The sequence below is a fragment of the Rousettus aegyptiacus genome, unplaced genomic scaffold (assembly GCF_014176215.1).
Source record: "Rousettus aegyptiacus isolate mRouAeg1 unplaced genomic scaffold, mRouAeg1.p scaffold_m13_p_1, whole genome shotgun sequence".
In the NCBI taxonomy this organism is placed as follows: Eukaryota; Metazoa; Chordata; class Mammalia; order Chiroptera; family Pteropodidae; genus Rousettus; species Rousettus aegyptiacus.
Window position 1 is genome coordinate 53,471,276 of NW_023416284.1, and position 16,818 is coordinate 53,488,093.

The following is a 16,818-nucleotide window of genomic DNA, read 5'->3' on the forward strand; positions in this document are numbered from 1 at the left end:
AAATGACAACTTATTTTAATATAGAAAAGAGAAGAGGAGGAGGAAGAGGAGGGTAGCATCATGAATGGCTCCACTATTGAAGATGAAGAGCAAACCAGATCAGGAGCTCCGTGGTTCAAGAAGCCTCTAAGAAACACATCGGTTGTAGACAGTGAGCCAGTTAGGTTTACTGTTAAAGTAACAGGAGAACCCAAACCAGAAATTACATGGTGGTTTGAAGGAGAAATATTGCAGGATGGAGAAGACTATCAATATATTGAAAGAGGAGAAACTTACTGCCTTTATTTACCAGAAACTTTCCCAGAAGATGAAGGAGAGTATATGTGTAAAGCTGTCAACAATAAAGGCTCTGCAGCTAGTACCTGTATTCTTACCATTGAAAGTAAGAATTAATCATTTTTAACCTAATACTTTTATTCTATTTTTTCCCCCCTTTAGAAATTTAGAATCACTTTTCTTCTTCTCTTTTTTAGCTGACGACTACTAGCTCCCCTTCCCTCTCCCTGGAACTCTCTTCTCTCTCTCTCCAACTTTCTTATTACATCATCTTTTCTGTGGCGGGGCCAAAAAAAGGAAACCAGAAGTGCCACTATGTTGACTTACTCCTTTTCCTGTCTTCAAAACACAAGCTTGTCTAAAGAATATTTTCTTTCCAAATGAGCACTAGATCCATTGCCATATTATGCAATAGAAGTTAATGTGTATATAACAGGGAAAGTGGGAAATTTACTCATTATATCAGAACCTATTAAAAAGGCTGTGTATTTCCATACTTTACAGCAATTTAAAACTATAACACATTATTTTGCATGAAATACCATTCATGAGCTGTTTACGCCTAAAATTAGTCTGAAATAGCTGAGATTTAAGAGGGATTTTTTCCTTAGTAGTACATCATTTTGGTGGTTCTACTTTCAGTCTTTCTGGAGCAGATATATGAGAGGGAAGAGGTGTCATTCTTTAGATGAGAAAGGGAGAGCATGGAGAAAACAAAAAAATTAGACTTTTAAGAAGCAATTTCCAGAGAAAATTAGATGGAAACCACTGCCTAGAGTTCTGAGTGCTGAGAATAATATTAAATGTACTTTCAAATGTGTGTAATATATATTCAAGCTTATGAAGCAAATTTGTTGTGACCTTGCCTGGCAGATTATATTTTAATGAGCAACTTTGTATTAATAGTTCATACAGGAGAAAACACTTTCGATATAATTGAAGACCTCGAGATCTAAGAGGATTAAATTTAGGGGGGGAAATGGCACAATCTTCCATTTTAAATTCTGGTATTTAAAATAAGTTTGTAAATAATTAGCTACCATGTTCTATTATCAAGTTGTTTTATATTTTACTTTTCTGGAAGACAATTTTATTTTACAATATGTAAACCCATAATAAAGTAACTTCTATATTAAAAAAAGTCTTTCAATATTTTAGAAAAGAGACAAAACACTCCCTTAAAATATTCATCAACGTACATTTATTTTTTTTTATTGAGGAAACCATAATCAATACAAAATTACAGCAAACATGTGCCCTTTTACAATGTCATTAAAACAAACTCTAAACCACAGTTTGTAAAGTATTCAATTTACCTCAAGTCCAAGCTGCATCTCCCTAAGACACTGTTCCCATCACAGTAGCCATTTAAAGCCAATCTTCTTTTTACACACGGGTAGTTTCTGTAGAGAACACTTTTCTCAGGACGAAAATGCATCAAGCATGCATAAGAAAAAATATAGATATATGCGCAAATACATTTAAGAGTTTCTATAGGGGTATCAATGAAGAAAATAAAACCCTGGGATTTATTTGCTTCTTAGAAGCACCAATTTAAAAAAATCCCTCAGAACTTTATACTGTGGCAAGAAAACTCAGTGACTAAACAAAAAATAAGGTTATTTTCAGAATCAAAATTATCTTTAGGTACTGTTAAAATACATTTTAAAATGAGGCAGAACTTAGAAATTTAAAAATAAGACATCCTCATTGATTAGTAATTTCTATGTCCCTATTCTAGACAACAGATAACTTTGCAGATAGAATTGATTTTTCTGGAAGAGTATTCACAAATGAAATGTAACTCTTTCTGCATATATTCCTATTTCCCTCTTAAGGTACTCAGCTACTCCTACCCAAACCCACCCTTATGAATTAACTACTACCACACTACTTGTCTAAGGATATATTTTACAATGTTTATAAACAACTACTAGAATTAACTCACTAGATTTAGTATTAAAAGCATTTTCATTAAAAATAAAAACATACTTCTCATTTCTAAAAGAAATATCAAACCATAAAAATTCTATCACCACACTAAGATATCTTAAAAAAAAAAAACAAAAAACATTGTCAGGTTTTTTAAGTGCGAAATAAATCAGTTCAATTTCAATCTAAACATTGTTTTTACCACTCCTAACATCGACTGCATTCAAATCAACTGGCTCACCTTTTCTGCTTTCCATTTATTTCAAGGTTAAGATTAGCTCCATTTAAAAATGCTTGCAGTATCAGTGAAGGCTTATGGTAATGAATAAAAAATTCATAAGATAGAAACAATGCCTCAATAACTACTGGCATTCATGTATTATTTTCTTTTATAAAAATGCAAACTACAGCTAACCAAAACTTGGCAAGCTCTTAAGGTTCAAAGAGCTCCTTTATATTATCAATTTTAACAAACCTATCATTAACTATTAAAACAAACACATAAATGTGGTGCAGTAACTACGTAACTTATGAAATTCAACAGTTTATGGAACATTTAAGAGCAAGTGAATAGCACTTTAAAATGAAAAGTGATCAAAAGCATGTACATTACACCCTCTACCATATTATGTATGGGAATACATTTCATATTTCTCAATTATGATTCGCCAATTTTACCTTCTACATTGAGCCCTTCTATGGTCCATGCTCATCGGCTCACCAATGGCATACACTCAAAGGATTCCTCTTTATGGGTAACTATCTCAGGACCTGATTTTATGAGCTATGATTTGGTGCTTGCAGCATCTTCAGCACTGTGTGTGAAAATGAAGGCAGTATTTTTGAATATTTTTCTTTGTTGTAGAGATAAGCAGGAGTTTTAAAAGGATCAGCACATTTTAGATATCGAATAAACAAAACTGATATGATGCTGCTTTAATACATCCATCCACCTTAACTCAAAATATGTACCAGTTAAAATCATCTATTAACAACACACAAACATTTTAAACTGGCAAAAAAAATAAATGCAGCGTCAGTTATTAAATTATAAATCAGAAAAATACTGGTTGCTATACAGATTATGAAAGGTTATTTGCTATACAGTTAACATTTCACTGATGCACATGCCTTTTATCAAAACACACTGCCAGTATTCTTTATAATTTTTTCCTTTTTCAGTGTATATAAAAGTTATAAAAACTGAATTGTCTAAAAAAAAGTCATAATAAAACTCTCACTCATAATGTCTTTACTGAATTACTATAGTTCAAGAATAAGAAAAAAATTAAGACTCCATAGCTTTGGAAGGCAAAGAAAATGTCCTGTCAATCTTAAACAGATTGTGAAGGCTGTTGAAGTTTCTGACCAAGTGATTTCCTAAATCTTGAAATCTATGAAATTGTCCTTTCTTTTACCAATTCATCCATATTTGTGAAAAGATTACAAAAAGTTTGGATGTAGTTCAATTACAGCAGCAATCTACTCATCATTTAATAAAAAAATTTAAAAAACAAAAACAAAAACAAAACAACAACAAAAAAAACCCCCATTACCCAGAAATATAAACAGTTGTTTGAACAACTTACAGACTTTCCACTGAAATGGTAGCATAAATAACAAAATACATTTGGGGGAAGCAGTAGCAGATTGCTTTTGAATACACAACCACAAAAACCTCACAGGGACAACATTAATGTACTGAAATATTTATTTATATATGTCCTTAGGTTGTGCTTACCTGTTGCTTTTTGCAGCAGAACCTAAGGTGGAAGGTCTGGGAAGGCACTGTGAAGTATAAATAATTGCACTGTTTGCAATTAATAAAGATTTTAAACTTTAAATGAATCAAAATCAACAGCCTCCAATTTGTGAGTTATGATACTGAATTCAACTGAACTACTTCAGTTTAATTAATAAACGCACCACTTTCCTAAAGGTCATCTATAAAACAGTATCATGCAAAATACTGAAATCATTCATGTCAAAATCCTACTCTTAAAGATAACAGATAACTCCTTAACTATTAACTTCAAACTAGAACTACATATTCATATCTAAATAAGGGTAAGGGAAGTCACTCTAAGTTCTATATAACAATCAAAACATTTCAAACTATCTACAATGAACTGTACTGCTAATTTTCTACCCTACAGGTAATCTCAACATTTATGTTCTTGTACCTCCTCCTTTATAGTATATTCAGAACAAATGGTGCTCCCCATCATGAAAGAAATATATGAAATGGTGTTAAAACTGCTACATTGCTTAATATATTTGCAAACTAAAAACCACTTCTGATACATTTCAAGTCTTTCATTATTAATATAGGATATGCATATTTACACTGAAAAACAATATATTTTAGGAGCACCAATGAGTAATACTATTCAACTCTGTTAATGATCAGTTTTCTTTAGCTATGGCTAAAGCATATGAAAAATACTTACCCATTAAGCTCACTTAAAAAAAAATACAGACCTATGTATTACTCTATGTTAAATTAAGAAGCAGTTATGGTTTTCCAAGATATCAGCACTGTATTCCAACATAATATTCACACAAAGTATGGCATTTACATTATGTGGAACATTGACAAAAAGATACTGTTGCAGTTCATCAATTTGTCATTCCGATGTACTTACAGTGCAATGCTCCTTGAAGGAACACAATCAAGGATGATACACAGCACAGTCCTCCTCACCCCTACAGAGCTAGTTCTATACTGGCTGGATCAAACCTGTACTTCAACAGACAATGGCAAGACAGACTGTATTTGCATGTAGTCTAATATATTAATATGCAAAGAGCCAACAAATATGCAAAGAGTAAAACAATGGATTTCAACAAAATATCAGAACTTCAGCATGAGTGTTATAGAGTAATAAAATGATTTCAAGTACATAAAAAATTAAGTTGATTCAATGACTGGACTTGTGCATTTACGAAACAAAGCTTATCTATACTGCAAAAAGAAAAAAAAAGAAAAAAGCTTGAACATTTCCACACCCCAATAATGTTTCAATGGCAGATGCACTGTAGCTCTATTTTTTGTATACTATTCACTTTTCTACCCTAAATTTAGGAAAAAACACACTAATATTGTATACATTAAGAGTTGCTTTACATGAAAAAAAACTGTTCTTATTAGACTACTCATATTTACTATCTGAAAACTGTTTAAAATTAGTTACGCTGAAACAGTCTTGGAAATCAAGTAATTATCAAATTAAGAACAGAAAGGTTAACTGTTATAGCAGCAATACAGGTCTGAAAACAGTGGTCATGTATAAAAGGAAATTTCACTGTTAATGCAATGGAAGTATGCCAAAAGATCACTGTACACACATGCAGTTTTTCATCAAACAGAAGGAAAAAAATGAAGATATCAGGATTACTTGTGCTGAAACAGCCAAATACAATGAACAGAAAAGATCCTCCAATCTACTACTATACTGCAAGGGGGAAAAAACATGCCAGTGTTTAAAAACTCAATATTTCATGGGGAAAGCTTATATATTTGTGTATATGTATCTTAATTTATCATTGCTAAAAAATCATGAATCTTTTAAATACCCACATATCCAACTTACCGACACAGGAGGTTTCATATCATTTATTGTAAAGCACAAAACAGGCATTTTAAAAGTGAAAGTATACATTGAAAAAGTACATTTATATCACAAAGCATTGACCACATAATAGTTGCAAATACATTTGCTGGAATGTGTACATCTACACTAAATACTAAAAACAAACCAATTTTCATTTCTACACAGAAATATTAACCTCCTATCAGTAGTGATAGATATTTTGTACATTTTCCAAAAAAAAAAAAACCACTATTTTAAACCAAAACAAAATTAAGATCTTCATCAAGTCGTCTGCATCCATATATTTAACAAAGGTATTTTTCCCCCACACAATGAAGCAAATACTGTATTGTCCACTTCTTATTATTGGCCCTGTGCAGAAGAGATACATAAGAAATACACAAAAAGTTAAAGAAAATCCTTTAAATGGAGCTAACTCAGGAGTGAATCCTTTAAGAAAGAAAAACTGGTTAATATAAATGATGGTGGCTTCTTGCATGATTTGCAAATCCCTGGGGGAAAAAAATTTATTTTAAAATCAAAGGCATTACAGAAATATTCAGCACTCAGATGCCAGAACACATTATAAAAAACAAAAACCCCAAACAACACACCACAGTCTTTCATTTAGTTATACTTTGCCAGATAAAAATAAAAAAAAGACAAACATAATCCCAAACAGACAAAACAGTAAACATGCAGAAAACATGATCAGAGTTTTCAACACATTAGCAAATTTATTATACCTGAGGTGCTGGAGGATGCTGTGGCATTCCCTGGGGACTTGTCTGGGCATAGTAGGCTGCTTGTTGTCTATAGTACTCAGCCCAGGCTGCGCTATAATCTGGCTGACCGCCTGGGGGAGCACCAGTAGGCGCAGGAACTGCTTGACCTTAGAGAAAAAAGAACAACTTTGTTGCTTGTAACCACAAGTAAAAGCCCAAAAGAATCTCATTTCTAATAAAGACAATACCTTGCTTCTTGTAATATTCATCCCAAGCCTTTGAATAATCCTGTGTCTGCCCTTGTTGACCTAAAAAAAACCCCCTCAATTTTAATACAAAATTATATCCACTGTAAGTACAGCTTATTAAAGACAAAAGCAGAGGATCAGAATTGCTCCTGTTTTAAGTATTCACCAGTGTCAGAAAATTAAATTAAAAAAAAATCAGACTGTTCTTTATTTTTTCATCGCTATTAATAAAAAAAGAAAAAAAAAGTCATTCATATAGTTTTGGCTAAGGTAGATTTAGGCATAATGTTGATTCAACTACAGAATTTATAAACAATGTTCTAAATTGAGTTTGGAAAGTACTTCATGGCCAACTGTAATTTAAAAAAAAAAAAAGAAAAATGTGCTTTATGTAAGCAGTCTATGGTTCTCTGGCAGTGATGGGAGGGTGCACTATTTTTTGGGTCTCTTTTATCATTTGGATCTGTTACAGATTAGGCTTTAAAAAAATGCATATCCTCAAGAGGAATTTTTTTTTTTGAGAAACAAAAAAAATCTACTCAAAAGCTATTACATAAAGGACTATTACTTTATGATCTGGCCAAAATTTCCTGCTTAGTAACCTATAAACTATGTACATAAAGATTAGTTTTAAGATACTCTTTAGGAAGATTTTTAAAGTTTGATGTGTTCAAATTACAACACGATTTTACTAAAATAACCTGATGAAAGACATAAAGAACAATTACTAAAGAGGTTCTAAGCAACAGGATCAATGAAACAAAACTCAAGAGTTTTCATGAACAGATCTTTTACTAAGGCAGCTTTCCTGAGTTGAGACTAAAGAGCCATAACCACCAAATGCAATGCATGAACCTTGAATGGGCTCTGAACTAAAAATATGAAAACAAAATCCCTACACACTAAAAGCCAAAAAAGACATTTTTCTTTCAACCAGGGAAATTTAAATATGAGGATATTAATTTACTTAGAGCAAATAGTCTGCAACTTACTTTGAAATGGCTCAGGCACAAAAAATGTATATGTACACAAAGTACATATGACTTTTTTAAAAAAGTACATAAACTTTTTTAAAAATGGTAATTCTGGGTGGGAAATGTAAGTACGGGTATTCACTGTACTAGTTCCCCAAAATGTGTTTTCTTTTTAGGTCCTTTATTTGAGCAAAATTTCATTTCGCTCGTAATTCACTTGCCTTTATAAAATTATAGCTAAACAAAAAGACATACAGAAAGCTGTTTTGCTAAATGTTGCCAACAAGGCAACTTTATATAGTTACGCACCACACGACATATTATTGGACAATGGACTGCACATATGCTGGGGGTATGCCATATAACCTAGGTGTGTAATAAGCTATACATCTAGGATTGTGTAAGTACACTCTATGATGTTCACACCACAATGAAATCGCCTAGAATTGTTCAGAAAGTATTCCTGTCATTAAGTAGTGCATGACTTAAGTTTCAGAAAGTAGTCTAGCACTATCGCAAAACTGGTCAAAGAATAAAAGCAACTGAGTGAATAAAAACTTTAAGAATGCAAGAACCCTCCCACTCTTCTCTGGGCAAAAGCACAGAGTAATCCCATATACTGTAAACAAAATTCTCATATTTTTGTTTTCTATAACTCTTTTCAAAAAGGACATTGGTATAACATTTTGATTTTATGAGACACAATTCAAGCAAATTTGAAACAGCTGTCGATACTTAAAGACAACTGCCAAATACCTCAGGGTACCAAAGGTAATAAAATCACATAATGTCTCTTACTAACTGCACACTTGAAGCCAAACTTGGTTAAAGAAGCAACAATTTCCACTTCAGGTTTAAGAATGAAGTAAGCCTCATTGTTAGAGATGCTCATTTTAGAGGCAAAATAACATAAGATGGCAAAAATAGGGAGATACATCAAGAAAATTTCTCAAACTCAAATGTTACCCTAAAAAAAAAAAAAAAAAAAAAACCCTCCAAAACACAAATATACCTGTGAGAAAACACCTGGTAAGTTGTCAACATCTGACCTTGTAATTCTGAAGGCATCTAAGAAAAACTCATTCCACTCCTCCAGTATGAAGGGTTTAAATGTGATTCATTTTGCCCAGCTGAAAGTAGGGAAAAACTCTTCCTATCTAATCCACTTATGACTTGGCTCTCCCCTAGCCCCTTGTGCCTCTCTGTCCCTTTTAGAATTGCCCTTAACTTGCTCTTTTTATTTTTTCCTCAGTTCAAAAACTATTTTGATGCCGGTTTAACATCACTAATATTCACATGTACTTTATAATGTATAAAGTTTTAATTTCATTTCATCCAAGAGATTAAGACTTGCTTTTGAATACTCAATAGAAATGAAAAAAATCTAGAATACCGCAAAAGAAAAAAAAAAAGGAAAAAGAGACTAAGACTTGCTCTATAGTCCACATGTAACATTCTATTTACAGCCCATGAGTTAACTTTGCTTTAAATAAGATTTTCACTGTTATCTCTACACACTGACATCTTTCCTACAACCACTCTCTCCCCGCTCTTTAGGCTTAAAGTATCACATGCTACATAAAGAGTCTACCACATCAGTGCTTAGCATTACGAGGGCCTTTCTCAAGTCAAACTTTTCCCAAAATGCCTTCACTTACCCTCTTCCAAATAAAATTGCCCGTCCCTATTTTGAAAACCTATTTGGTCTCTTTAGGGTGTTTACTTATTTACAAGTTTCCTTTCATTCCTTATATGATTTAACATTCCCTTTTTTAACCTTATAGAATCTCATCATTAAGAATTTCCTGAATTCTCTTAGTATTAACCCTAGGAAATTTACAATTGAGAAAATAAAACTAATTTTAAAAATTAACCCACATTTGTTAATAGTTTATTTACTAATAAACAAACAATGATAAATTTATTTAATGACAGTGGGGATTTTCTGTTCTTAACAAGAAAAGCTATCAGGCTCCAAAAGTTGAAATAGCCTTCCTCATTTGAAGAGATAACTGAATTGGGAATCAGGACACCTAGAATGCCGGGAAATACTAGCTCTGCCACTGGAAGAGCAAAACTCAGCCTTTCCAAATAAAGGAGTTAGACTTGAATATAAAGACCTTTGTTTTCTCTCCCTGATATTTTATTACTTTCTTTCCATTTAAAAATCTTAAAGACTGAACTCTTATAGTTTTATGCTATAAGGTCTCTTATTTGTGGTTATCTTATTAAAAAGATGTTAAGGATGAGTAATGCATCTATAGAAGAAATTATAATAGTGAAGCAACCAATCATTTACAGAAAGAACTTTGATAGGAAAAAGCAAACTGACCTAATAGCTATCACTAAAGATCTGACAACTTAATATTGTTTCATTTAAGATTCACATATAAGAGGGTATCACTCAACTGGTACACTCTGCTCATAAAATTAACAGCTAATCATTGTAGTGCTATAGAAAAAAACACACTGAAAAGAAAGTGAGGAGATTGAGGGGGTTAAGGAAGACCTTCAGTCAAACAGTGTTATAAAACAAATCATACTCATTCCCCAGTAATTACTTAAGTCCACCAAGACACCCTGAGGCCTTTGTTTTTACCCACTTTTAATAATGTAGGGAACATCTCTGGCATATTAACCACTGAGAAAACACAAATTGGATCTTATGATTTTTAACCTCAACATGCATGAATCTTTAAAATACTGATGCTATTTCATAAAAATTAAGGTGACCAGAGGTCCTGAATAGAATACTATGTTGCCACAAAAGGATTAAGAGTATTCACAATTACTCCAAAAAGCATCCCGGTCTGGACAATAAATTATGTGATCACGCTAATTTGAGGTTAAAGGGTCTTTAAAATGTTTCTTTTTACAGAATTTCAGCTGTTGTAGACCTGCCTAAAATAAGCCAGGTCACAAAAACATAAATGTACTAATCTGTTATAGCCTCTAGAATAACATGTAGCATGACTTTTCTAAAAAGTCATTCTAACAGGAAAAATTATTTTTTCTTTAAATAGAAATCAGCTGTATAAAACATCCTTATCAGCAGATAGATGTTCTCTCTCTCTCTCTCTATATATATATATATATATGATTAATGTAATTACCCTTCTGGAAATTTTATTTCTGTGGAAAAGTACATTCTTTGACAAAGAAAACATTAAAATTCACATCAAGAATCTTAAGTAGGCTGACAAAATTCTACCATCTATATACTTTCTATGCCAGCAAGGGAGAGCCAAGTTTATCTGCTTAGGTTTTTCATTTATGACAACTGTCTATGGTATAAAGTTATTATCTATAACTAAGAGTATAAGCATCTCAAAACAAACAAACAAACAAAAAACTACTTGTACAGAGGTATAACACCAAGTTCCAAATGGTCCCTGAGAAAGGCAAATCATGCAGATAAGTTTGGGACTTAAGCCCTCTAAGAGTTCAAATTATGGTTCCACCACTTAGTAGTTGTGTAACCTGTTTTTCAATCTGTACATTTGAAATGTCAGTGAAGACAATTCTTTTCATTCACAGCAGTGTTAACATATTTACAAAGTACCTGATTAACAACTATACCCATGAGAATAACCAGAAGGGAAGGGCTCCTAGCTGTTATGCCCATAATCACATTCTATCACTATGATTAGCATATAGTATATGCTCAATAGTTGCTAAATGAAAATGGTCTTTCTGGATATTTTTCCTTTTTCATATATGCAAATGTTAAGTGTTTAACTTCCTGTCATTATGGGTTACTTATCTGCTTATTTTGCAGCAAAGATACAGTAGTCTCCCCTTATCCACGGTCAAATGTGGTCAGAAATGAAAAGTTCCAGAAATAAACAGTTCTTGGCCTCTTACTGTGCCAAATTTATAAATTAAACTATGTCACGTGTATGTATATATAGGAAAAACCAGTTGTATCTCCAGTTATAGGTTTCCACTGGGGATCTTAGAATGCATAACCTGAAGATAAAGACGGACACTACTGTAATACTAAAACAACCAATTTTTACTTGGAATTCTAGAATTTCACCTATTCCTTTTAGGCTATAAAACTATCTTTGGTAAGAGTGTAGGACACATTCAATATCATAGGTGCAGAAATTTTTAGTTTCAATTAGTAAGTGGTTGGCAAATGAATTTATAAAGTTTGCTTGTCTTATAACCACAAATTTTAGAATTATTATTTGTGATGACCTTGATACATCTGAAAGTTCAGTGATTTTGGAATGCATTCTTGCTCAATTATCCTTATGATTTTAAAAATAACCAAGAAAACAAATCCAAGGTAAAAAACATGGTACAAACACGCTTTTATCAAAATTTTCAATCTTCTACTGTAATATTTACTAAATGTTTCTATTTGATTACATGTATAAAAAAAGAAAGGTAGAACATACCCATTTTCTTGTAGTATTCTTCCCAAGCCTTGGTATAATCAACCTGTCCAGCTGGAGCTGGATTCTGCTGATCTCCTTGTTCAAGAAAAACACAGAAAAAATAAGATTAAGGTCTTTAAAAGGCAATTTTGGCTCTTTCCTTCAGTTCTGTGAGTGCAGGAGTTGGAAGCAGCCTGCCCTAGGGAATGAGGAAATGCTGTGACAGTGGCATCCCTGATGGTACCGAAGATACACGACACAGGGATACAAAGTTGGTTGACAGAAATGATGATCTATGTATTTGGAAGAGCGGTCATTATTGAGCAAGTAAGTGAATTCACTTGTCAAATCAAGAAACACACCAAGGATACCAGGTCCTTCCCCATTTATAAATTTAAAAAGGGAAAAAGCTAGGAAGCAGCTTAAAAAGTATAAGAAAAGTAACTGCAGATGGTATAAATACATAGTTTAAAAGTAAAAAAGTGCTTTAAGAATGACTGGAATGTCAAAAAAGAGAGAGGAGCCAGCCATCTTGAAGGTACTCCTGACTGGCCAAATCTAGGACAATCTGATAATTAAAATAATGTAAGTTTAAAATACAACCTAGTGAATAAAACAAGAATCTATACTGATGGGAAAGCTCTTCCATATAATAAAATACCAAATAATAAATGTAAAGTAAAATGATGGAAATATAAATTACCTTAATTATTGCTGTACTGGGTAGGTATTAATCAATAAAGGCTAAAGCCAATGGGTAGTTCAATGAGGAAGAGAACGGTAGTATAGTTTAGCTCTCCAAAAATTATTAATTTTGGAGGAAAATGGTGTTTTTCAATATAGAAACCTGGCAGACACCAACATGACCAAGTCACCATGTTTACCATCTCTCGGTATAAAATAGGTCAGCACTGTTATTACCCCTGTATGTATCACACTAAGAAGAGAATATCACCATTTCTGAAGTATTCTTGCCATATGGAAAGCAGGCCCTCATGACCATGACCTCATCTTCATGACAAAGGTTAAAGGGACCTAGACTGACTGATAATCATCCCATACAACTAAAGGTCTGTACTCTTTATGACCTGAAGACTTGAGGATTTTTCCTGAATGGTGGAACTGAATAGAGCTTACAACCAAAAAAACAAAAACAAACAACAAAAAAACCTCGACAAGTTACCAAATTGGATAAGGATAAAAAAACGTTTGGGACAAACAGTGAAATTAAGGGCTGTGCACTGGATAATGATGTATTAATGTTAATTAACTGATGTGGAGGGCTATATGATGGTGAGGGATTTTTGGAGTAATACAGAAAGGAGTACTCAAGGGTAGTGGGACATCATTTCTACAGCTTGGTTGTAAATGGTTCTGACAAGCACTAATGACAGTGGACATAAACATATGAGATAGTGATGGAGCAAATAGGGGTGGGGGTGTGGGTATAAAACTCTGAGAGCTAGGTTATATGGGTGTTCTTGTTCTCTAATGTATCTTAAAACTTTTATGAAAGTTTGCAATTTTGACGAAGCAACTTATTTTTTTTTTTTTAAAAAAGTCTGCTTCCTGAAGCTATAACTGAGTATTAGGATTTTTTAAGTATTATACATTAATGTATTTCACATATAATTCCAAGTTTTCAGTTTTATATAGAAAATAAATTCTTTAGTTACCATAGTTACCTTGTCCATTGGTTTGGGTTGTAGTTGGTGCACCAGCCGGAGCTGCAGGTGGTGGCTGTGCTTGCTGTTGATAATAGTGAGCATAATATGCAGCCCAAGCTGCTGAATTTGGATCCGTTCCTGCCTTAGCTAGAATAAACACAAGTTCAGTGTTTACATCTAAAGTCCATAATCTCTCTTTCTCTCTCACCCATGCAGACACACACATACACCCTTTACCATATCCGGCACTATACAGACCCAAAATTTAACTGGACATCAAAAACAATGAATGAAAACTTTCAAATTCTATTCATTTCATTGTCATCCTTAGCTTTTGTTATAGAAAACCAAGGCTTAGAGATGAAGTGACTTTCCTAGGACCTAGAAAACTAGTGGGTGGCCGAACTGGGGTACGAATAAAGGTCTTCCGGCTTCAAATCCAGTACTTTATATTAAATTATCCTGTGCATTTGCTCTAAATCAGTTTTGCCTCAAGCACAACAGTTCTATGTGGCAGATGACTAAAGGAAAGGATTTTTCTAGGGACTAACCTATACAAAAAAAACCCATAATTATTTTATAACTATGAACCCTGTCCTTTCTTGTTTCAATAAAAAGAGAAATTAAGATTCTTAGAAAAAGGAATAAATTAACCACACTTCATATTTCAGTGATTATCCTAAAATATACACTTGATGTCATATCCCTACTTGAAAGTCTTCATTTATTCCCCATCTTTAGGGCTGTCAAAGCTTTTAAGAACAGTTTATCATTCAATATCTTTAATGATATGGATCCCCTGAGTTCGTCCTTTCTATTTCAGCCTCATCTTCCCTCATTGTCAATATTTTCCAACACTCGTGCTCTGGCCACAGAAAAACAGCCTGTACTTTTCAGAAGTTACCATGCTCATATCTGAGCCTTGGAGCATGTTATGCTTCCTCTGCACTCAGCTCACTCCCACTCATCCTTCATAAGAATCAACTAATGCAACAGTTTGAGACCTCTCAGTCAGAAACAGAAATTCTTATTGATTCTGTTCTTTATACTAGAAGTTAGCATTTGATATATCTTTACTAGTTTATATCCTCAAGAAAAATGCAATTTCCTTAGCCACAGTCCATATCTATGTTATCTTTATCTGTTTATAGCCTTAGTCTCAATGGGCAGCAATTCTCAGGTGCTTAATAAAGGTTAATGAAATTTTGAGGAAAAAAAGGTGCAAAGATTTTTAGTGACATAATTTTTAAGGTGACAATTATAAGGCATTATGCCACCCTCCTAACTTTTTAAGTAATAAAAGTATTGCTTTTCTATGTTAAATATGTCTTAAGTGTCATTACCTGTATACTAATTAATGGAAATATGTTCACCTATCACATCTAGATAGAACAAGTGAGATAAAAGACTTTAGGAAGTGATATCTGTACTCCTCAGTGAACTTCGTACAAAAAAACCACTCTTACAAGTGCATTAAGGCAACAGTAAAAAAGGAAAAAAAGATGCTATACAAAAGACAGGCTTCATATTTACATACAACACATGGAACTTACTAATATTCAACATAATATTCATTTGTGAATCACCATTTTACATATAAAAAAACAGATTTAGAGGGGTTGAAAAACTTTCTTGCTATAGCACAATTAGTAAGTTGTAGGACTACTATTCCTCTAGGTGTATTTCACTTTGAGGTCTAAGTTCTTGACTATGAACTAGAAATCTCTAGTTCGGAGAATATGACTTGTTAATATAGGGCCATATTTAAATACCACAATGTTTAATCAAATTCACTAAAACTGTTTTATTTAAATCAATTACTTGGATTTAACATAATGCTAAGTCTAATATAAGGAATATCTAACCCTTGCTATCTTTTAACTAAATGGGTTTTCTTTCCCAAAGGCAATGCTGAAAACCACATTTATTCAACAATTCTTACAGTGGTTACTTTACTACTACTCCAAGTGGAAAAATAAGATAGACTTCTCTATTCCCATAATTTTTCTCAATCATGCTCCCTACCCAACAGTTCTCATAGGTGCAATCCTGCAGATCTAAGTTACCCAATATAAATCTATCCCTTGCAAATTCTTTACTCCCTCAAATAGTGATTTCTCCGCTTAATCGCACCATCCCAATTTGCTTACAAGAGGGTAAAAAAAAAAAGTCCTTTCATTCTTAAAAGACTACCTTTAGACTACTATATAGTAAATCATATTTGACCCTTCTTCTATAAGACTTTCTATCACAGAACTTACTGCCAACACTTGGAGTTGGCTACAGAATGTAAACTCATCTTTGCATACCCAGATCCTAGCACACTCAAGTTCTTTCTTGAATGAGCAGAAGTTGTGGTTATTTGGTGACTGCCATATTGTGCCATCATATTCCAAAGAACACACTACCTAAGAAATTAAAGTATGTTATAATATAGGGCCACATTTAAATACCAGAATATTTAATAAAGTTCACTAAAACAATCTCATTCAAATCACTTATTTTTAGTTTAAAATATACTAGTGTGGAAAGGAATCCATATATTCGGTACCTTCCTTGAAACTACTCCAGTGAAAGAGGCCTAAAAGGTAGGTAGTAGGTGAGAAAAAAGGATCATAAACAAATGTTAATTAGTTTCAATAAATGCTCCTTTGACCACGGTGGAAATAAAACTACATAGTGGGAGAAGATGCGAGAATAGAATACACTTAAAAAATCCATATCGGGGCAAGAAACCGTTTAACTGCTTTTTTCTTTTTTGAGTTCTAACATGTAGATATTAAATACAGGCAAGGTTTTGACTAACATATAAAGTTACCATCTCAGGAATACTAAAACAGATAACTTATACATGTCATCTGAGACCTTAGGAATTTAATGCCCAAGGGTTAAAAGCTGTTAGACTTGTATACTACATTTGATGGGACTGGTACCTAAAACCTAAGAAAGACATTGTATTTCTTCCTATAGCATTTAGCTTTTGGCACTCTAATGTATAACTTCAAAAGAAGAGAAAGC

General features: G+C 33.0%; 2 protein-coding genes across 18 annotated transcripts in view; one reads left to right on the forward strand and one right to left on the reverse strand.

Moving 5' to 3' along the window:
* The window catches only part of NEXN (nexilin F-actin binding protein), a 37,549-nt gene extending 34,841 nt beyond the window's left edge, over positions 1–2,708 (forward strand). For 4 of the 6 annotated variants that reach the window (XM_016151033.2, XM_016151029.2, XM_016151034.2 and 1 more), the window contains 2 exons: positions 25–382; positions 474–2,708. In XM_016151033.2, the coding sequence (XP_016006519.1) occupies positions 25–382; positions 474–487 (372 nt within the window). In that variant the 3' untranslated portion in view covers positions 488–2,708. Of the gene's footprint in view, positions 1–24 lie in introns of all 6 variants that reach the window. The other 2 variants (XM_016151035.2, XM_036235407.1) reach the window with 1 other exon arrangement.
* The window catches only part of FUBP1 (far upstream element binding protein 1), a 32,432-nt gene continuing 17,074 nt past the window's right edge, over positions 1,461–16,818 (reverse strand). For 2 of the 12 annotated variants that reach the window (XM_016151018.2, XM_036235439.1), the window contains 5 exons: positions 13,810–13,947; positions 12,155–12,229; positions 6,775–6,834; positions 6,548–6,693; positions 5,798–6,313 (listed from right to left, as the gene is read on the reverse strand). In XM_016151018.2, the coding sequence (XP_016006504.1) occupies positions 6,272–6,313; positions 6,548–6,693; positions 6,775–6,834; positions 12,155–12,229; positions 13,810–13,947 (461 nt within the window). In that variant the 3' untranslated portion in view covers positions 5,798–6,271. Of the gene's footprint in view, positions 6,314–6,547; positions 6,694–6,774; positions 6,835–12,154; positions 12,230–13,809; positions 13,948–16,818 lie in introns of all 12 variants that reach the window. The other 10 variants (XM_036235450.1, XM_036235463.1, XM_036235445.1 and 7 more) reach the window with 7 other exon arrangements.